The sequence below is a fragment of the Tachypleus tridentatus genome, chromosome 13 (assembly GCF_004210375.1).
Source record: "Tachypleus tridentatus isolate NWPU-2018 chromosome 13, ASM421037v1, whole genome shotgun sequence".
In the NCBI taxonomy this organism is placed as follows: domain Eukaryota; kingdom Metazoa; phylum Arthropoda; class Merostomata; order Xiphosura; family Limulidae; genus Tachypleus; species Tachypleus tridentatus.
The window spans coordinates 138,186,203-138,209,438 of NC_134837.1; the positions used below are offsets into that span (position 1 = coordinate 138,186,203).

The 23,236-nt window shown below is 30.8% G+C and overlaps 1 protein-coding gene across 3 annotated transcripts in view; it reads right to left on the bottom strand.

The window, feature by feature from the left end:
• The window catches only part of LOC143236959 (osmosensitive cation channel TMEM63C-like), a 129,483-nt gene that overhangs the window by 53,518 nt on the left and 52,729 nt on the right, over positions 1–23,236 (bottom strand). For 2 of the 3 annotated variants that reach the window (XM_076475695.1, XM_076475694.1), the window contains exons 5-12: positions 19,765–19,802; positions 15,930–16,069; positions 10,593–10,644; positions 9,562–9,673; positions 8,535–8,608; positions 6,575–6,655; positions 6,212–6,338; positions 460–633 (exon numbers count right to left, since the gene is read on the bottom strand). In XM_076475695.1, the coding sequence (XP_076331810.1) occupies positions 460–633; positions 6,212–6,338; positions 6,575–6,655; positions 8,535–8,608; positions 9,562–9,673; positions 10,593–10,644; positions 15,930–15,966 (657 nt within the window). In that variant the 5' untranslated portion in view covers positions 15,967–16,069; positions 19,765–19,802. The remainder of the gene's footprint in view (positions 1–459; positions 634–6,211; positions 6,339–6,574; positions 6,656–8,534; positions 8,609–9,561; positions 9,674–10,592; positions 10,645–15,929; positions 16,070–19,764; positions 19,803–23,236) is intronic. The other variant, XM_076475696.1, reaches the window with a different exon arrangement.

Genomic DNA, 23,236 nt, shown 5'->3' on the forward strand with positions numbered 1-23,236 from the left:
ATTGCTTCAACTCAGTGAAACCCATTATAAATTAACAAGATTGCTTCTACACGTTGACACACCACTATTAAGTAATAGGTTGCTTTGAGTCAGTGGACCTACTATCAAATAATAGGTTACTCCAACTCAGTAAAACCCCACTATCAAATAATATGTTGAATTTACTCAGTGAAACCACAGTATAAAGTAATAATAACTCTTTTTAAGGCACAGTGTGCTGGTAAATTAAGAGTAACAACTCCAAAAAACAATGTTTTTTAACACAATAAAAAGTATAATTATTTAATTTAATTTATAGTCAACTAAGTTTAGAAAACATGTTACAATCATCATGATAAAAGTCTATAGAGTATGTTAAGTAGCAAATATTTTGTTCCAACCATTAATAAATGAGTTCACTTATGAAAAAAAGAGATCAAGATACAGTGGAAAGCAAGTGGTATATGCTAGAATATTTACAATAAACAGGTCTTCCAACAGGATGTGTTGATTGGTCATCTTTCTGTTTATAAATAGGAGTTTGTTTCTGATTATGCAACTACTTTCTCTCAAGTTTCTTTTTATGTTACTGCATGTCTTAAGATTTTTACATTTTCCCAGCCATAAGTACAGTCCAGTTCCAGAAGTCTTCAGCTACAGCAGAGGAAGTTATATCATGATGTTTTATATGAAATTGGTGTTCTTTCATTCTTGTTTTTAATTTCCTTCTTGTTTGCTCTATGCACATTTTACTAGTAATCTAGTAATTTATCTAGTAATAGGTTGCATGAATACAGTGAACTCCAGTATCTAGTAAAAAGTTTCTTCTTCCAACAGAACCAACTAACAAGTAACAAGTTGCTTCTACTAAATGTAATCCACGATCAAGTAATATTGCTTCTACTCAATGAAACCCCACTATCATGTGATAAGGTGTTTCTATTTAGTGAAATGCAAGTATCAAGTAATAGATTGCTTTTATACAATGAAACCTTACTATCAAATAATAATTTGTTTCTTCTCAAAGAAACTGTGCTATCAAGCAACAGGTTGGTTGTACCCAATGAATTCCTGCTATCAACTGATAACTTAGTTCTACTCAAAAGAAACAATATCAAATATTAGTTTGCTTCTACTCAATGAAATCACATCAGGTAATATGTTGCTTCTACTCAATAAAACCCCACTATCAAGTAATAACTTGTTCCACTCAAAGGAAACAATATCAAATATTAGACTGATTTGATCCAATGAAAATCAATATCAAGCAATCTCTTGCTTCTACTAAATGTAACCCCACTATCAAGTAGCAGATTACTTCTACTCAATGAAACCTCACTATATTCAAATAATTAAGTTTCTTCTACTCAGCAAAACATTACTGTCAAGTAACAGGTTGCTTTTATTCCATGGTACTCTGCTATCAATTAACCCTATCCACCTGAGTACCTTTCATTGCATGTGACACAAAGTTTTAGAGTCTTACATTCAAAATTTTATTAAACTACTTTATGTTATACCAATTAGTATAGCACAACACCTTAGCTAATAATCCATATTTTAATAGTATACAAGTTTTAATTCTGCAAGGCAATATTTAAAAAAAAGTCCTGAATCTCTCCTACCTAGTGTCACACAGGTGACATTTCTCTCAGTATGTCATCATTTTTTTTTCTCCACCACCCCTTGACAAAGTATGCAATTAAATATAAATTAATCTCTATAAAATCATTATTCCTTAGATAAACCACATTTATTTATAGTCTCCAACTTTATTTGGTTACAGAGCTATTAAATAGAAAAGCAGACCTGTCCTGTCACATCCTCTCTTTCATTATTCATTAATAGTTCACTCTTATGTTTAATTATAAATTACCAAATAGAAACTCAAGGTTTTCATCTATTAAATGAAATGTTATATAATGTTATTTTGTGAATGGTTAAATCTCAATTTCACTCAGAGTACAAACAGCATTCCCACGAGAAAGTTAACAGCTAAATTGGATGAATTTGTAACAACTGTTGTCACAGAGTTGAAAAGCCAGAAATTTGTAGAGTGGCAATTTAGTTTGTTTACTTTTTGCATGTTATTAGTTTATGTTGTTTGGCACACATTACTTAATTAAATAAAAGTTATTATTTGCAATACTACGAGTTGTAGAAAAAAAGGGCTAACTCTCTTCAACACCTGAAGTCCCTCCAGTGGGACAGCAGTTAGGTTTTGGATATAAAACATTAAAATCAGGGATTCAATTCCTCTCAGTGGACACAGCAGATAGCCCAATGTAACATTGCTATAAAAAACACACACTCGACAACTGAAAGCAGGAAAAAGAATTTTAAGTATTTTATTTCTTGTTTTTCATATTTATTCTTTACGTATAATTACAAAAGTATCTAAAATGTAAATATAAGGATATTTTTTGGTTAATTAAGATTAAAGTAAATGAAATAAATAATAATAATAAAATAAAAATGTTTCATGAGGCACACATGCAAGCTACTTGTACATGTTGTAGTAGCTTGTGGGTAATGTAATTTGATAGTGTAATGTGAGTTGCATGCTTCAAGTGATTTAAACTTATAAGCACACAGAAATAATTTGTCAAAGGGCAATATATGAGACAATAAAATTTAATTATAAAAATATGTTTACTGTTACAAACTTAGAGCTAATTAGGATAAAAAATGTGGTTTCATATTACAAAATACTCATTATACAAAGAAAAATGGATAATTTAGTTTGTTTTTGTTTTGGTGTTTATGAGGTTGGCCAGATTTATCTATCCCTTTTTCAGTTAGATTAGAGAAAATAATATTTATACTGTGAAGCTGTATTGAAAAAAAAGTTTGAAATGTACTTAGGAGATCTTAGAGGTTACACTATTCAGTAATAGTTTGTTCTACGCAATGAAACTATTATAAAGAAATAAGATACTTCTACTCGCTGGAACCCTACTAGCATGTAAGAGGTTGATTCTAATTGATGGAAACAATATCAAATAATTGACCTATCTTACCCAACAGGACATATTATCAAGAAATAAGTTGCCTCTACTCGATAAAATCCCACTATCAAGTAACAGGATGGTTCTACTCAATGAAATATCAGTAACAAGTAATAAGTTGCTTTTAATGAATTTAATTCCACTATAATGTAAAGGTCGCTTCAAATCAATGGAATCCTACTGTGAATTAATAATTTGCTTCTACTTGGTGAAACTCTACAGTAAAATAGTATATTGCTTCTGCTCAATGGAACCCCGAAACCATATAACAAGTTGATCCTACTTAATGAAAACAATATCAAATATTATGTTGATTTTACCTAATGAACCTGCAACAGACCAAATCAATTAATTGGTTTATTTTTATGAATTTAACACCACTATCATGTAAGAGGTTGGTTTATTGTCATGTAGTAGATTTCTTCAATACAATGAATTTCCATTACCAAGTAATAAATTACTTCAACTCAATTGAACCCCACTATCAAGTACTAAGTTGCTTCAACTCAGCAAAATCCCAACTATCAAGTAATACTTTGCTTCTAGTTAGTGAAATGTCACTATCAACATAATAACATAATATTTATGAACAACAAGAACCTGTTGGTCCATCTCAGCTGTCCCATCCTCTGAGCAAAACTAAAACAATTTTTAAAAGAAATTTAAAGCCAGCCCTTATCACTCATATCTATCAAGTTTTCTTTTAAATTCACTCAAATTTATGTCTCCACAACATCCAAAAACAACCCATTCCATAGGGCAAACACCCCATTTGAAAAATAAAGTTGTTTTACATGAAGATAGCTTCTACCTTGCCTAAATCCATACATGTCCCTAATTTTATAATTCTCACTGTTAAATATGAAAAATGTTGATGTATCAAAAATTTTCAATTCCTTTTACTACTTTAAACACTTCAGTCAGATTCTCCTCTAACTCTTCTTTTTTAATGAATAAAATTTCAGTTTTTAAAATCTCCTCATATGACTATTCCTCCATTTAATGCACCAATCCAGTAACACTCCTCAGAACACTTTCTAAGAATTCAGTGTCTTTTCTAAAGAAAGGAGCCCAAGATTGAATACAATACTCCAAATGTTGCCTAACCAATGACCTGTTCAATGAAATTATACCCTTTTTTGTCTTGTATTCAAGATTTTTGCAAATACAACCTAAAATCATATTTGCCTCACCACTAGTAACAGTACATTGCTTGGATGGCTTAAAAGACTGAGCAATCATTACACCAAGGTCCTTTTCTTTCACAATATTCTTAAGGTTTTTCCCATACATATTATAATTCAAATTATGATAACCCACAAGCAATATCTTACATTTATTGTAATTAAAACCCATCTGCCATTTAGTTGCCCAAATCACTAAATGATTTAAATATTTTTTGTAATGCAGCAGCATCTACTTCACAGCCAGCAACACACAAGACTAATATCATCAGCAAATTTAACTAATTTATTGACCATTTGTTCTTCTGTGTCATTACTGTAAATCAAAAACAGCAATGGTCCTAAGACCAAAGAACACCACTTGCAACATTAATCCAGTATGAATGAAATCCATTTATAACAAACCTCTGCTTTCTTCAATCAAGTCACTCTTCTATCCAATAAGTTAACTTATCCCCCACACCTATACAGATAAACCATAAGCCTTTTATGTAATGCTTTGCCAAATGCTTTCTGAATATAGAAAGAAAAAAAAATCAAATTCACAATTTTACACAGTAACATTTTAAAAGCATGTCAAGAGATTTGTAAGGCAAGATTTTCACCTCAGTGAAGCCATGTTGCCTATCTAATAAAATTCTAAACTTTGCTAAATGACTTTCCAAAGAATCTTTTATCAGATTGTCCAAAACTTTTCCCTCAACTGGTAAAAAACTAATAGTTCTATAATTACTGAAACAACTTTCACTACCTTTCTTGAAAATACGAGAGGCATTGGCATTTCCAATCTGTTGGTTCTTGTCCACTTTTTAAGGACTTACAAATAACTGTGGCAAATGGCTCACATATCCAATCCTTGACCTTCTTCAAAACCCTCAGGGAAATACTATCTGGCCCAGCAGCCTTTACATTCTTTAAACTTGCTAATTTTATTTTAACAAGCTTAGAATTTATGCAATTGTCTTTTTCAACTTAGCTTTCACCTTAGCTCAAGGCAAGGAATACTGCTTAAATCGTATTTAGTAGAAACTGAAAAAAAATTAAAAACCTAGCCATTGCATAACCATATTTAAACATACCTATATACCATTACAACTATACTCCCTTAATTGCAGTTATACAAAGATATACATACTTAAATATAGACACATTCAAACGCACTTGTACATATTTATAAACACAGCTATGCTCACTCTTACTCAGCTAAACACATTTAAACATACTTATACACAGCTAGATTCACTTATACAAGAGTTATACACATTTTTACAATACTGTACATTACAGTTGAACAATTTAATCAATTAAAAAATAATCAATTACCTATGAGCAACAATTACATTGATTAGTGGTTTGTAAACTAACTGATTAATGTCACAAAAATAATTAACTGAAAGTAGCATTTTCAATTATTACTGTTTTATATTAATCTAACTATTCAGGTAGTTGAAATATTGCCATTACATTTGTTTATTATTAAGCATAAAGCTACACAGTACAGATAATGCCTTGTGATTTGATGGTCTTGGGTTCAATTTCCTCCTTGCCACTTAACTTGCTCACACTGTCTTAGGTATAATAAATCTATTTATGAGATCTTCCACTATTACGTATTTTGAATTGGTGACTAGCGGGAAAGTAACTCATTGTTTACACCTGCTGACTACTTAGATATTAAATAAAGAATAAATTGACTGCTTCTTTTCACATTATGTTAGTTTTATAATGTATAATTGTGTAACAGTATTTTTTAACTCTCTTGATATGTTTCAGTACCATGGACTGACCACAGGACCATTTTTAATTGTATATAGTTATGTTTTTTCCAGGAACATTATTCAACATTCTTTACCTTTCCTTTAATCAATATTCCCCATTTTCTGAAAAAACCCAATTTCTTTTTCCTGTCTAATCCAAGTCTTCACCGTTTAAATGAAATATTGCTAATTATTATAAAAGTAATATTCATTGTAAATCTGTTCCAAAAAGCAACAATACAATTTCTGGTTTCAAAGTGTTGAAGAGGCAAACACATCTCACCTGTGGACAGCCACAAGCATCTCCACAAATACACATTCGTCCACAAGTGTATGGTCTCATTTGTGGTCTTTCTCCTGTTTTCTTATAAACTGTCTCGCACCACAACTTTGCTTGCATGGCTGAATCCCTTTAAGAAATGGATTCTTCTATTTAATCATTCTGTTTCATAGGTTAGTTGAAAATTGAGTATAGTGATTAATAAAAGGGAAATAAAAAAGAAATAAATCACTCCAAAATATATTTCATATTTAATTTTAATCAATTAATAACATATAAGCAGTTCAAGTAAAATCAATCACCAACATACAATCACTACAAATGAACTTCAAGCACCTTACCAAAAAGTATGACTACAGCACTTACCTTTGTCTGTCTAGCATTGTTAGCTTCCTAACATCATATGCAAACTGCACATCTTGTATGGCAAATTCTGGGTATGCCTCCCTATTATAAAACAGAAGTGAGGAGATTACATAATGAATACTATTAATGTTAACACACCTATACACATTTTTACTTCACCCTTAATTCGTGCTTTAAGCTAAGCCTGGATTGGTGACGAATGTAGATAATGTAATTTCTGGAAGAATGTTTTGAATTTACAAAAAAATATACAAGAATGATAACTGTGGATTAGGGCTTCCATTCTGTGAAAATAAAGTATCTGTTATGTTTACTACAAAAACATTATTAAATATTCTTTACCTTTCCTCTGATCAATATTTTCCATTGCCTGGAAAAAAACTAAATCACTTTTTTCTTTCTTATTTCCTGTCTTAAAAAATAGAAAATGAAAGAGGAATATGATAAAAACACTTATCACTTGTAACAAAGTGACAAGATGTTGCAAGTACAAATAAATGCAGCTGTTGGAAAGTAGGATATCCACTGAAAAATAATAATCATGGAAAGAAGGATAAAGATAGTTTCTTTTTAGATAACATATATGGCAAACTAAAAGTGAAAACAACCTTTTTATGCAATTTTTTTTAATATTAGATCTTGAGAATAATGATTCAACTATTAACAACAATCATCTTAAAGCTTATTTACTGCTACCTTTATTAAAACTTTTTGAAAAGATTATTTCTTCTACTTTGCCTGTTACTTATTATTCAAATACTGTTTATTGTTTATGCTGACTGAAAATAAAAATAAAACCTCATTAAAATTGTTGGATATACAAGACTTTTTTGTTTAATAGTTATTACTTAACTTGATGATTTAATATTTAATGACAATTTACTTCTTATAACAAGAGAGTTAAAAGTAAGTAATTTAAAGGTGATAGTTACGAAAAGTTGGATTGCATAATTCACTAAGAGTTATATGTTGTGAGTGTGGTTTAACTGTTGTAATACTGTTAACGTCACTTTCATGGAATCCTAGAAACTTTCTCATTACCTTAAGTGAATATTGTTACATTACAGCATCATTCATGTAGTTTATAGAAAAATTCTACACCTCAGTTGAGCAAGGTATACACATAGGTGACCATGTGAGAGCAAATTAAGTGAAAGTAAATATTCAATCAAAAAAAAGTTAGAAAACATGAAGTTAACCAACATGTGAGTGATTAGCCACAATAGACAATATTTTGAAGTGGGTTTCACAGTGTAACAGAGATAAGAATTATTTGTCTTGTCAAAGTGTATTCCAAAATAATTGAATCTACATGGACTTTCATGAAAGGAGACAATTATTTAAAGTTTGAGATGTAACTAAGGTAACAGACATTACAATAAAAAAATGAAGTGCAGAAAAACAGTTAATCTTATTAACAAGATTCTAAAGTAATTGAATCAACCTGTGTGGATTTTTGAGAAAAGAGAATTATTTAGAGTTTTACATAAATCTTTGATATCCTAAAACTTTAAGAACTTTTGTGCATATGTTTGACTTGTTTTCAATACATTATTTTAAAACAAGTGGATTTTGTGCTGTCCATTTAGTGTTGACATTTATCTCCAAAATGTAACAGACACCTAGTGTAGAAGAATCCTCAATTCATCTATTCATAAAACTCGGACAGAAACAGAACTTTGAAAATTAATTTGGAAATTGTGTCAAAAACAATTTACAGCTTTAATGTTTGCTTTGAACTCTTTAGACCTACAACTAAATTTTACTAGAACCAAAAGTGAAAAATTATTACTAATGAATTTGCTGATATGAAAATTTATCATCACATTTTAGGGATTTTGATTATGATACTAATTCAGAATCAAAATAACACTAATGATATATTTTAGTTATCTTTATTAAAAAAACTAAATTTTTATCTGATTTTATAAAATACTTTCAGTTAGCATAATCAACTTACTGAAAGTGCTGTAACAAGAGATCTTTTGAACAATGCTCCTTTGGAATCCCTGTTATCATTAATGACCGACTTATCTGTGAAAAAACACAAAAAACTGTAGTTACATACAATGCTTTGAAAAATAATGTAAATTTTACAATGAACACAGACACACTAATAATCAGTTAGCATTTTGCTTGACATACAATAACAACATGCAAAACACGTTACTTTGTTCAGAACAATGATATGCAATGAGCTACTTTTGTTGTGCCTACTGTAGGACTAAAATAACAAACTTTTCAATAGAAATGTCTATTAAGCTAGTAAAGTTACAGTACTACAAGTTATTACAAATGTAATAGTTCAGTATACTCCAAATTTTTATTTATAAATGTTATAGAACTTCTGGCTTCACCTACACAGGTAGCTAAGCTTGGAGATAATTTGATTCACCTTGAGAAACAATGTTAGAAAACAGAAGCATTCCTCACAATTTGAGAGTAATGAGCTTCTGCAGTTGCTAGTTATTTAAACAAGAAAAATAACCCTTTTTTCTTGAACTCCTAATGTCTACTAAACATTGTATAGCAAATCACAAGTTGGAATTTCAAATCAACGCTACAAGTATATGTAATTTTATACTCTAATGCAGTGTTTCCCAAACTCTTTGTCTGAGGCTTTCTTAAAATGAATAAAAAAGTTTGAGGCCCCCAATCTATGTGTTTAGCATAGTGATTGAAAACCAGTGCCTAGTAAAAATATCTACATTCAACATATTGTAATATTTAATTAATTCAGCATCTTTGTCTTCGGGTCATTTGTTATCCCCCTACACCAGAAACATTGCTCCAATGTATACAAACCAGCCATGATTTATGTATTTATTTCTGTATGTCTGTTTGTGTGTGTGTGTGTGTTCACACGTGCATGCGTGTGTGTTCGCACATGCACACATTTCCATTATATGATAATTTATAGGACTAAATTCTTACACTACATACTGAAGGCAAGGCAATAAAACTTTGTTAAACAAATTACCACTTACCAAGCTCTCATCTTCCACAATGCTTACATTAAGAGAAAACTGTCTCATGAAAAATATTCCCAGCATCAGAAACACAAATGCTAATCCTACATGTACCCATAACAACAGAGAACTGAGGAATAAAACAAAACAAAAAAACAGACATCAGATATCACAGAAACAGTGTAAATCTAACTTCTGTTCATATTTAACAAAGATCAGTTAACTTAGATTTTAAACACTGTAAAGGTTTATATAAAAGTGAGCATTATAAAGTTTTCCTTATGTACAACTGATGATATCCAAAACAATATGCTTTTTATTTTTATACACATGTATAATGCAAGAGAAAATGGGATCATCTATACATTATGAACCACACACACTTTTTGTGCCACTTCTTAGATCACCTTTAAGATCAAGACAGGCAAAAACATTTTAATGCAAAGTACTCTCCAGGACTGGCAAATATAATTCAATTTAAAATACTCTCTATTCCATGGCAGGCAGGTATGTCTGAAACTTGAACAATCTCTATTTCATGACAGTCAAGTATACTTTAACTTCAAGCATTTTGAATCCTTCACAGAGAAGCATATCACAAAACTCAACTACTACACATCTTTTACAAAGATAACAAATTTCACAATGCACATAACTGCCCACAATGATTAAGCTCATAGTACCAATCAACTTAGATAAAATATTTCTACTGCTAAAGGATAAAGAAAAAAGAAAGCAATAAATGATATCCTAAAAAACATTAACTTTTCTGAACTACTTTGTCTCTACCTATACAATTAAAATTATTCCATGTACAGAAATCTTAAATGTTATATTAACAGCAAAAGCAAGTTACACAAGTTTTTTATGCAAGATTAGCAAAAACATATTGTAGTTAAAATATTTTTTTCACTTAATTATCTCAATACTTTGGCTATTCTCAACTAACAATCTTCTAAGTGTTTTTACAAAACAAACTTCTTGATTTTACATAGATTCCAGTCTCTTCACATAAAAAGCATAAAAAAGAATATAATGGGAATACTTACTGTGGACTTAGGTTAGCAAGAGTAGTGCGACCAAAGACTTCAGATACTCCAACTGAAATAAACAATTTCAAGATAGCTATATTAATTCAAAACAACTAAAATTTCAAAAAGATTTTCCAGTTTCATACAAACCTTTTTTGTTGCATTTTAATTAATCCTTTTATAGATACTGTAGTCTAAATTTGTGTTTTACTGAATTTCCTTCATGTCCTGGTAGTAGCAGAGATGTTGCAATCATTACAAAACACCACAATAATGACACCATCAGCTATATGTATAAGATACAATGTTCTTAATTGTTATTTAAATTTTATATAAAAGAAGCCCCTACAGTAAAACCATTACAACTAAAATGTAACAATAAATAAAATTAGAATGTGCCTCTGTACATAACTATATACAAAGAATCATTTTACTGGAAGATTTTCTTTATGTATAAGGTACTTGAATATTTCTAATGTTTCAAATACCACATTCCATCAACAATCTGGACATTTTCCAACCATATCTACCAAAAAATAACTTAGTAATGCAAAATGCCATGTGACAGATATAACACTGTCTACAGTGTCAGACAATAGTGAATAATTGTGGCCATAAGAATAAGCACAAACAACAACAAAAGTCATAGTTTATTTAAAACATTCATAGAAAGTGATTCAAGGACTATCTGTGTGAAGAAGGAATTTTTGAAGAAGCTTGGAATGAGCAATGGACCTCAGATCCACAATCAAGCATAATAAACCTTTAAGCTAATAACACTTGGTATGTAACAAAGTGAATATACATAAGGCATAATTCTCCTACCATCTTTCAAACAACAAGATAAATATAGTGTATTGCATTTTTAATCTGTACAAACACATCTTTCAGAATCTTAACCAAACATATGACTGTCTAAACTAAACCAAAGAAACAAAAATACAAACTTGCCTTTAAACCTGATATTTAAAATGGAATGGAATGCATAAAACTTGACTAATTATATGTAAAAAATTGCCAAAGAAACAGGATCTAAATGACACAGACGAAGGACTGCTTATTTACTATATAACATCAAGAATAAGTAAAGCATAGTAAAACAATTTACAATTCATAACAAATTCAACTAACCTCAAGAAAAGTTGTTCAGAAGAAAAATGTAGATCCACATAAATAACCAATTTTTAAATTAAAAACCACATTACAAATAAATATAACTTATTAATTTGCATATATCTGCAAGCTCAAAACAACAACACTTTTTGGCAAACAATGATAACAAAATAAACAAAAAACATGAGAACTCAATCTCAGTAATGTGACTGATAAGTTATACTGAGATAAAAGATTTAATATAAAGTCCTACAAAATGTTTGCATTCCACCACAATATTACAGAGTCCTACTCTCTTTGTTCTACCAAGCAGTACTGAAAAGCTATAACCCAGTGAAAATATAGCTTAATGCAAGCAAATAACAGTCTAGATCTATATGTCATTCACAGCTTCTATCTTTTCTTCACTGAAATTATAAAAAAAAAAGTCACAAATAAGATATTTTCATTATCAAATTTCTGTCCAGGTTCAGTAGGTTTGACTGATCTCATACACACCATAAACATTTGAAAAGGAATAAAAATTGTGCTTTTTTCATTGTAGGATGACTACAAATTAAACACAAAAAAAACCTAAGTGTTTAGTCAAAATAGCTTAAATCTCTTAACATTATTCATGTTTACATATTTATTACTTTTATAGTTCATTATAGTTCAGATTTTAGTATTACATATTGTTTAATTTTTTAATTTAAATGTAACCATTAGAAATGCACAGAAATATCAATATTTGTGTACTGTATGGTAACATAAATTCATAAAATAGTAGTGTGATAAAATTTTGAGTGCAAGTCAACAAACACAATGACATTGCCTTTGAACCATGTGGATAAGGACAATAAGACATTAATACAGAAACATGAATAAGCACTTAGTAAAGACACCAAAAAAAATGAAAGGTCAAGTATTGGATGGTAAAAAAAATTACCAAAACCCAAACATATGCATGTTCTCAGAACTGCATTTTAAACAGGTTTAAGCTGGAGTTTTGGACTGGATACTGTATCTGTGGTTACGATTTGAACCCATTTGGCATACACACAGATCAACAATACTTACAATAACTTTGAGCTTTCTTAATGTATCTTTACAATAATTGGCAAGATTTTGTTTCATATTACAAGTATTATGTACACAAAGAATGAGACTGTTTTAATTAAGTACTCTAATTAAAGGTTTGTTATTTCTGTAACCATTTGCACTCATATTGAATATTTCAAGTGTCATCATCAACATATTTTGCCATGAAATGTTTACAATTAAATATACAAAAAAAATTTCAATACTTTTTGGGGTTTTTTTTTTTTTTTTGTAAAATTATCTCAAATATCTTCTTAATTGCAAGTTTTTATTTTTTTCACATAGTTTATTTTTGATGTTTTATTTTATTTTCTTATCCTTTACCATTAACATTTACTGCAACACATCAACAGACACCCTCTGAGAGTCCTCAGGAATGAGACTTTAGCCATCATTTGATCTTTGGGACATTTTATTACTAAACTAAGTACAGTAAACTGAGGCAATTTGGCACATATTTAAAAATATTATTAGAACTTTCTAATATGTATTTTATAACATAACAAACACATAATTAATTAAAATAAAACTAAACCATAAATAAAATTGAATTGTATAACTAACAAACATACCTATAGGTGAGAAATAATGCTAAGCAGTAGTGGTCACAAGCAAGCAACAATGCTCATAGTGTTTCACAAGTTCTCAATGAAATTCTTCATTCCAATTTTAAAGTAACTCTTCGAAAATAGTATTTCAAAATGTGGCTTCCTTTCTGTTACAAACATCTATCTCAAGTAAGTATAACTAGCTGAGAAATCTCAAATATATATGTAGAGAGTGGGTGCAGCCTCGACTAAGAATTCCAAAACATTTATTTATTTTTCTCTAAACATGCCCTAAAGAGTTTGAGATAAGAATCTGTAAACAGAACAACTGACCTGGTTTTTGTCTATAGATAAAAGGATAGTGTACAAAGAAATAACTATTTAAGTTACAGAGATGAAGAGTTAAATTTTGTAAATTTGTGTGTCAAACTGGAATTTAAGAATTTTTCTTTAAGGCTGCATTTGAAATAAAGGAATTAAAATCTAATAATATAAAACTTTGAACTATAATGTAAATTATAATGCTAAATGTAACAAAGCAATATTGTTACATACCAAGGATTACTACCTGCTAAATACTGGTTATACAGCAGTTCATACGAGGCATAATGTAGCATTAAATATGTTTTACTAGTAAACCCTCCTCAGTACTACGCTTTGTAATGATATTTATAGCACCTCCCTTATTTGTCTTTATGTCACCAACTGCCATATTACCCATATGCCAACCTGCAGTTAATATACATGCTATTAATAATTATCTGCTACTATACACTGCATTACACATAGGTTTACTACATATTTGTATGAACTTCATCTGTTGCAAGTATGTGCATCAAATGTCAGCAATTATACCTGATATTCAAAATGTTTGATAATTTTACTATAGTTCTGTTTGGCTGATAAAATTTACTGACACCAATACTGGGTATAGTTTTGTTTGTTGGCTTTTCAAATTTTTTATATTTATCCATTATTTTTTCATAGGAAGAGACATTAAAATAAAGAATGAAGTGTTACCATGTAAAAGACTTGTGGTTAAGATGTTAATAAAGTTTGTTTGATCCATGTAATTTTTCTTGCTTTATTTTTCATTGTGGGTCTAAGTCATGGTCTCAATCTTGGACAATTGAGATCTCTAATGTAACCCAGTGATAAAGTAAAATCTTGTTATATGTAGTACAAAGGTGCCCATAATTGTAGGGTTAAATGCCATTGTCCTTGAATCAATCCACAACAGACACAGCAGTATGACAATGTGTTATCATACTGGTATTTTGAGCAACAGCATCCAAAATGTCAGTATATGATGAAGTGTTTATCTTTACTTTTATTACAATCACACCATTAAAATTCCTTCACCACTGGAACAACACAGCCATTCAGTCAGTTGATACCAAACAAAGTTTTGTCCATCACAACAACAACAGTGAGACTCAATACTCCATAATACGTTTCAAATGTTCAATAAACCACTCTCGTTGATTAAAGCTCCACTTTAGATTTAGGCTTATAATTCACAGTTTGTGAGCAACAATTCTTTACAAAAAAACAAAAAACAAACTTGAATTTGCAGTTCCTATTGGGCAGTAGATAAGCTGGCCTCAATTCCATTGCATTCACTGAGAATGTAATGTAAATGTGCAGTTACACTTCACCTTACACTATGAGATACTTCTGGCATGACCTGTAAATAACTTTGATTTGTCTTAATTTTAACACTGTAAGATCTACTGATTTTATTTCTTAAGAACATTACTTATAGTTGACTTCGGAAGGTCCAGTATCAAAAGAAATAAACTTATAAACTTTATCTGGCACCTAATAACAACATCTTGATTAATAGTAACATTTTCCACCTCTTGCACATTATTCAAATGCAATAAAAATATTTAAATGCATGCTGGAAGGCTGATTTCAAGTTTAATGCACTGCCTCATTAGTTTTGGTAATAGTGTATTTACTGACTAAATACTTTGCAAGTCTGACATTTTGGTTACAGGGTCCCTAATAACACAAAAATTGACATACAATACAAATACCATCAATATTGTAATTAATCCTACTAATTAACCCTGGAGACATTATGTAACTTGCATAGAAAATGAGTAATTTCACTCAAATGATTTGGTCAGTTCTTTACAATAAGTGTTTTTACAGGCAAAAACAAAAATACTGAATATTTGGATCCCACTAGTACTGAAGAGTTTAATAACAATTTACAAATATGAGTTTAATTCAAACCAAACTTTACAACTCATATAACCAACAGAATTTTATAGCTTTAGTACACAAAAGTAGATATTGTATTGTTCAATCTGATACTCAAAAAGATTACCTAAAATCTGAAACACTGATGAAAAAATTATTTGTAACTGAAATTATATCAACTACAAAAAAAGTACTTAATTATGACCTTAATCAGATTGGTTGTTTCTACTATTATCTCTTCTTTGGAACATGCCAATGCTACAATAAACCTACAACACACACACACAAACAAGAGGATGCCAACAAACATGTTAATTCACAAAAAATAACAAATAAGTTAAGCAAGGGTGTAAAGAAACCAACATCTACTACCTGCTAAAGAAAGTTTAGAATGAATACTCACCAAGACTACCCTGAAAGTTGACAGGTAAAACAAGCATCAGTGAAACACTACATATAATAATCACATAGAGAATTAAATATCTCTGAAAGGATAAGTACTGTACTGCATCATGGCCCTTCTTCTTCAGGATTTGTTCATCCCTATCCAAAAATGTCACCATCATTTAAATCATTTCTGAATAACAATAGATATGCAAGCATTTTACAAACATTTGTCAATGTCTTTGAAAGGTTACTAAACCAGAAAGAAAATTCAGTTTTAACTTTTTTACTACTGGCTAAGTGGATTACACCAACCACATGACCCTATATTAACCATCAGAGTTTCCATGCTAAATAACTGAATATGCTTTATGGATATTAATAAAATTTTTCAACCTCTTAGCAAACACTACAAATCTTTTTGTTGACAAAAAAATCATAACTACTAATTAAGTATTTTTACTAAAAATTCATTCTTGAATATGTAAATGTAAGAGTGTTGACTATTTTTAATATTAAAAAACACTTTTCACCTAAAAAGCAATTAAATTTCATTTCAGTAATCTCTAAAAACTTCATAAATAAATACAAAACATTCTTTTTCACTAAACCTTTGTATTTAATCTGTTATTTTCTCTACAACTCTATATGCATTTGGTCAATTTGGTCATAAAGAAATTTTAAATAAAATGAGTCATACTGTTCTATCCTATTTATTAGCCACGAAGCTCCAAAATACACCATACACCTTGTGTGGATTTCTACTTCTAACCTTTTCACATCTATTCCCTATGCTTATTTTACTTTTCTACCTCTAGTGTTATGTGAAGGATCTAAGCCATTTACACTGGAAAAACATCACCACCTACTCTCTAATGAAAGGATTTGAGCATATGCAGGAGGTTGCCTCCACAGTCAATCACCTCATGAACAAGAACTAGAAAATAGCAATGGCTCCCATATTACTCTAGAAGAAAAGGAAGGACAAAACATGGTAGAGAGTTCACAGGAATATTGACTATGAATACAGTAGAACCAATGACCATGAAAACACTATTTTGAAAACAAAACATCCCTGTTTATCTAATCCTAGGATGGCAAAAATTGACAGCAATACCTTCCTGCTTTACCCACGTAAATCCATAGATTGGAATGATCTGGAATGGATATCTTGTTGAAGCAAAATATGACAAAATCCTATTAGCAGTCTCATGGAACATACTCTATTTCAACAGTGTACATTACTGGTCAAATTTATAAATTAAGGTTGGTGGGATCACTCTCCACCCAGAAACAGCTTTGGTGTGAAAATCTCATACAACCCTCACCTACATCATCCTCCCAGGCCAGACCCCACTAAGATGGAACACTAGGAGTGGTAGGGCATAACCTACACACCATCATCCCTAAGATAGGACTGCAAAGAGGAGAGAACCTATGTATCACTAGTTGTTCTCCAAAACAACCACATTCCATAGAATAAGAAAAGCCAGGATCATACAACATCAACATTTACGACACATTACATGGATGTGAAGTTACCAAGTCACTAGGCAACAGATAATATACCCTAGAATGTCTTAAAATCAACTATCCAGTGCAGAGTTTTGAGGATGAACAGATAAGTAGCATAATTGGACAGACAATACTCAACACTGAGCAGGATCCCAGATCAAAAAAGATGTGATTCTGTAAGCAAAAGTAACATATATAAAAAATGAAAATTTCTAAGTCACAGTCAAATCAATACTTGAAGTATGGTGAAAGGCAAAAATGAAGAAAAAACAGTCACATAATGAAAGTAGTGGGAAATAAACATATGAGATGTTGTCCACATACCCAACTGAATTTCTTCCAATACATGATGGAGATGAGATGCCAGGGAATAGGTAAGGTGTCATATTCAATGAAACATTACATGGAACAAATTTTGGGAAGAAGGAGACAGGGAAGAATATGCCAGTCTGATAAGCTGACAAAATCAACTTGTGAGGGTAGAAGAAAAAAAGGTTGTGTAATGTTTGAAAGTTTCAGAGAATGAAAAGCTGGGATCAGGAACCACAGAAGGAGGCTCCACAGACAATATTACAAAAGAGAGCATGGACAAGATAAAGAAGTATATTCAGATTAGACTGAAAATAAAAGTGAGAAATGGGGAAAAGAGAAATGAGCATACACAAAGAATTTCCTTCACAAGCTGCTGAAAATTTGGGCAGGAAAGATTAATTTGGATAAAGGAGAACATGTGAGGAATGGAATATAGGAAGTGAAACTTCATTTGTAAATATATCAGATCAATGACACCCACAGACTAAAAGGAATAGGAAATAAGTCAGAAGCCACATGACTGAGTAGTCAAGTAAGACAATTTATAAGGAGAGGTATAGTGAGCCTAGAAGAAACCAAACAGCTTAAAAGCCAGTGGTAAAAGATGTTCAACTTGCACTGACACATGGGAAAGAAAAAACTGTGAACAAAGTGAACATAACAAGATATACACAAGTACCCTGATATTAGAATAAGTAGGGAAGACAAGGTAATTGAACAATGGAGTAGCATGTGATGAGGAATGGACAGAATTATACAAAACTAAGGAAACAGATTAAACAAAATACACCTATGAATTCATGTCTAAAAAAAAACTGTGGGAGACCTGGCTGATTCCTCAGATGACACTCTAGCATGCATGACACAGGTTATGGGATGTACAGGAGGTTGACTCTTGCACAGCACAGGATGTACAGGGACAGAAGTGCCTACTCATAAAGATCAATCTCCCAACAAATGACAGCTAAGAATCCTTAGCCACAACCTCTGCTTCTGAAGCCTGTGTCACAATGCTCAAAGCAAAAGTAACAAGAACTGAAGCTGTGACATGGAATTCAGAGTTTATAATTGACTGTAAGCAAGTCATAAAGGTATGGAAAAAAAATGACAAAATAAAGATAAGTTGACTTGGTAAAAAATCACAGTGAAAAAACTATATAAAAAATAGTAGACATTTTAAATCATTTCTTTACAAAAAAAAAGTAATAATTGAATTAAATCAACACAAATTCAAAATGTCTGCACTGGACAACTGCCTAATGAGAAGTGATGGCTAGGTAGAATTAGATATGTGCATCAGGATGGTGTGTTGCACTCCTACTGAAAGAGGGTTGTTGCAGGATGATTTACATGTGAAGACACAGTGAACCACAATAATCAAAGAGTAGGTGTGAGTTACAAGGCCTGTAGTATGCAAAAAAAAAAAATATGTATATGTAGAGCAGCATTGAATGAGAAAAGCTATCGTGTGGCTGGAGATAAGGTACTGTATTAAAAAAGGATATTTAATAGTGTTTTTAATCATTTCTTCTGAATTAAGAAATGAAAACATAATATTGACATTTGAATTATCATTTATGTTTGGATGCAAATTTTGTTGAAATACATTGATATTTAAGTTGTTTAAGTCAATTTTGAAAATAACTAAAATCTTTTTACATGTACCTTTTGACCTGTCCATAACAAGAAAATTAAGAGAAATCCTTTAATATATTGAGATAGCCTTTTCATAACCAAGCATGTTTTTATCCTTACAAGCTAATTGAAAAAGGCAATTAGATATTATATTAAAAGTTATACATTTTCTTTATTAAATGTCATAAAAACCATATATCATTTCATCCAATGTGCTAAATCCTTATGAAAGTATATCTTCTGAAAACAGAAATAAAAGGTATACCAAGTATGGTAAAAAATGAGCTAGGATAAAACTTGAACAGTCTACAAGACAACATTGATAAGATCATTTTACACTATTTTAATGTTAACTAACTCATATTTCTAGCAATATCACAATAACAACTTACTTCACTTTGAAAATTGTTGTAAGCCATGAACAAAAACCCTAAAAAGAGAATTATAATTTATATCAAAACATTTTTTCCAAAAAATATAAAATTAAGAAGCCTGTAAACTAATTTTTAAAACAGTTTATTACAGATATAGTCAAGATCATAATAAAGTAAGAAATAAAAATTTAATAAACAAGTTATAATAGTAATCTATGTGCACATCTAGATTTTTACACTCAGCTATATTATTATAACAAATAACCTTACAAGTTTGTGTTTTTTTCAATAGATTGATTAGTAGAAAAACATAAAAGGTTTTATAACAGCACCTACTACCGTGTTTCTCCGAAAATAAGACAGGGCTTATATTAATTTTCACTCCAAAATATGACACTAGGGCTTATTTTCGGGGGATGTCTTATTTTGATATATTAAAAAAATGAAGTTACAAAGTAAAACTATTAAACTAACCATTTAAAATAAACTATTATTAAACTATTAAACTAACTGATTAATACTTAAACAAACTAATTAACTAACTATTAAACTAATTAATAAATAAATTTTTTTTTATTTCTTTCCTCTTCCTGCCACTCTTAACTAGGGCTTATTTTATGGGTAGGTCTTATTATCGGAGAAACACGGTAGCTAGTTTTACTCAATTTAAAATTTCACTTAAATCAACAAATAGCTTTTCATTTTTTGCAGCAGTGTTAGTTCTTAAAACATTTGCATTCTGAATTACAACTTTATTGTTATTGTTAAAAGTACTACTACTTCCCAAAGAAATTGGTAATAGTGCAAGAAGAAAACAACTAATTTTTGTGTTTTGCAGGCAAGTTATATTTTGTTGTCTTTGATGTTAGTTTTATTAATAATATCAAATAAAATGTTTAATACATATTATTTATAGTTTTCCTAGTTTCTGTGTTCGTGTGTGTGGTTTCTTCTGGGTTTGTTTTTTTTAAGATTACTTTCCACTGCTAGCTCATTCTATTGATTTACGACAAGCCTTAAATCTCATAAGCTGGCCAAATCTCATGCAGTATGATTGGGATTACCCCATACAATATTGCTAACAGTAAAAAGATTCACCTAATGAATAATACAATTATTGAAATTTTTTTGTTTCCTATGATAATGCATACTCCTAGTTAGACAGGTATAATAAATTTGTTCCATTATTTCCTGCATTAGATTTAAATTCTGATCTATGTAAGTATAGATATATCTCTAATAACGCACATGTAAAATAATGGGCCGAGAACTGCTGCATATGCTTTAACCATTTTACAACAGGAAGGGTGTCCACTCATATCAGTAATAACTAATTTTTTCTTTCTCAAAGTTGAAGTACTTACCAAATTATATGAAAGTTAGTAGAAACTTACTGAAGAAATCAAATTTTAAATTAGATTTAGTTTTTTTATCATTTTTTATGTTATGAAATTTCCAAAAGTTTGTCATGAGATACCGATTAGTAAGTTAGTTAGTTGTTAATCAAAAATCACTCTTTACCAAGATAATCCATCAGGCTAATTACTGACCTATGGTGATAATGTTATTTAGGTTAAAAAAAAATCTTTCATTTGTCTAACAATTTTGCATTTTTTTCAAACAGGTAAAGCAGAAAAGATGGAGGCATTGCAGCCTAAGTTCAAAAGAAAATATTTGATGTTAAATGATTATTAATGATGACACTGAATTGTAACATTAGAAATTAAAGACTACTTTATACTGTCTCTACAGACTACCTGAAGGTAATTTAAGAATATTTATGAAAAATATCTAATAACATATTAGTTATGGTAAATAAAGAACAATCATCATTTATTACACTTGGGAATTTTAAAAATGATCTTTCAAATGCCCTGGAAAAAACAAGTGAACAGTATGATTTAATTTATTTTAATATATGAAAATTATAAATATTATAATTTACAGACAATAATAATGGAAAAACTGCACATTAACTTTTCTGTATCTAATTGTGAAAAGGTGAAAACAGAGGTTTGAACATGTACTGATGTTTTTTGTGTTGTTTTTATAATAGAATAACAATCTTTCCATCAGTCAGATGCATCTTAGTGGCAGGGATCAGACATACAAAATCTGTGATTTAGCAGATTTTGATTAAGAACTTACATAAGATGTAACAAACAATAAGATATAAAGATTACAGATTACAGTTTACAAATCAGACAAAAATTCACCAAGTTATGACTGGCTACTTCATAAGAAGAAACCCCATAGTTAGTGAAAGTGCATTTTTGCATCACTAACTGAACCACTACATGAGCTTTCTTCTTTTATAATTGTAATACAACTGTATCTGCTTTCAGACCAGAGCCCAACAGATCTTCAGTAGGTAGCTTCAAGTCCTACTAAATGTGAATGGAATTTTGCTACTCTTCAACACATCCTCATCAATCCCCATTATTTCCTCAATTACCTGCATGTGCAATGTTCAAAGATGTGCAACCTGTGCAGCTGCTATGAATGTGATCACAGTTGACTTTTTTGATAGCCCTTGTTATGGCAAATTCATCCATCAAGCCCAAAGATGTTGCTTTGTTTGTTTGTTTGGGAATTACGCACAAAGCTACTCGAGGGCTATCTGTGCTAGCCGTTCCTAATTTAGCAGTGTAAGACTAGAGGGAAGGCAGCTAGTCATCACCACCCACCGCCAACTCTTGGGCTACTCTTTTACCAACGAATAGTGGGATTGACCGTCACATTATACACCCCCACGGCTGGGAGGGCGAGCATGTTTAGCGTGACGCGGGCGCGAACCCGCAACCCTCAGATTACGAGTCGCACGGCTTACGCGATTGGCCATGCCAGGCCTAAAGATGTTGCAGTAACACTCAAAAATAAGACTGATACTGACAAACGTGGACCATCTTCATCTAAAAGTCAGGGAAAAACGATTAAGGAGAAGAAGAAAAATAAGGAAATATGTACACATAAAAAGGTTAAACCAGGCCTAGTTGAGAAAATTGACAGCCAGAGGCAAAGAATGAGGAAAAGGAAAGCAGAGGAAAGGAAGCCCAGAGTTGAGAAGTGTGGCATATTCATACATGAGAGACATGTCAAACCAAGAGTAATTCCCATAAATAACAGGCAAGATCATCTCATTAGAAATGGGCTAACAAGTGCATGTCTAATACCCAAAGGCAAAAGGATGTGGAGCAAGCACCTACTGAATGGTTGGTGCAAGATAATCATAGAATAGACTGAGTAGAACATTCAGTGATGACGAGAAACCCACTTGTTGAGAAATTTATATGCAAAAAACGGCTCGTTTGGGCTGAGAAAACACTTTACACACCTGACGATGACCGAAGAAGGTCGAAACGTTGTTCGCTCTTCTATGTAAAGTGTTTTCTCAGCCCAAACGAGCCGTGTTTTGCATATAAATGAGTAGAACATTACCAAGTAATCCACCAATAGGAATAGGAATTAGAATACACAATAAATAGTGAGA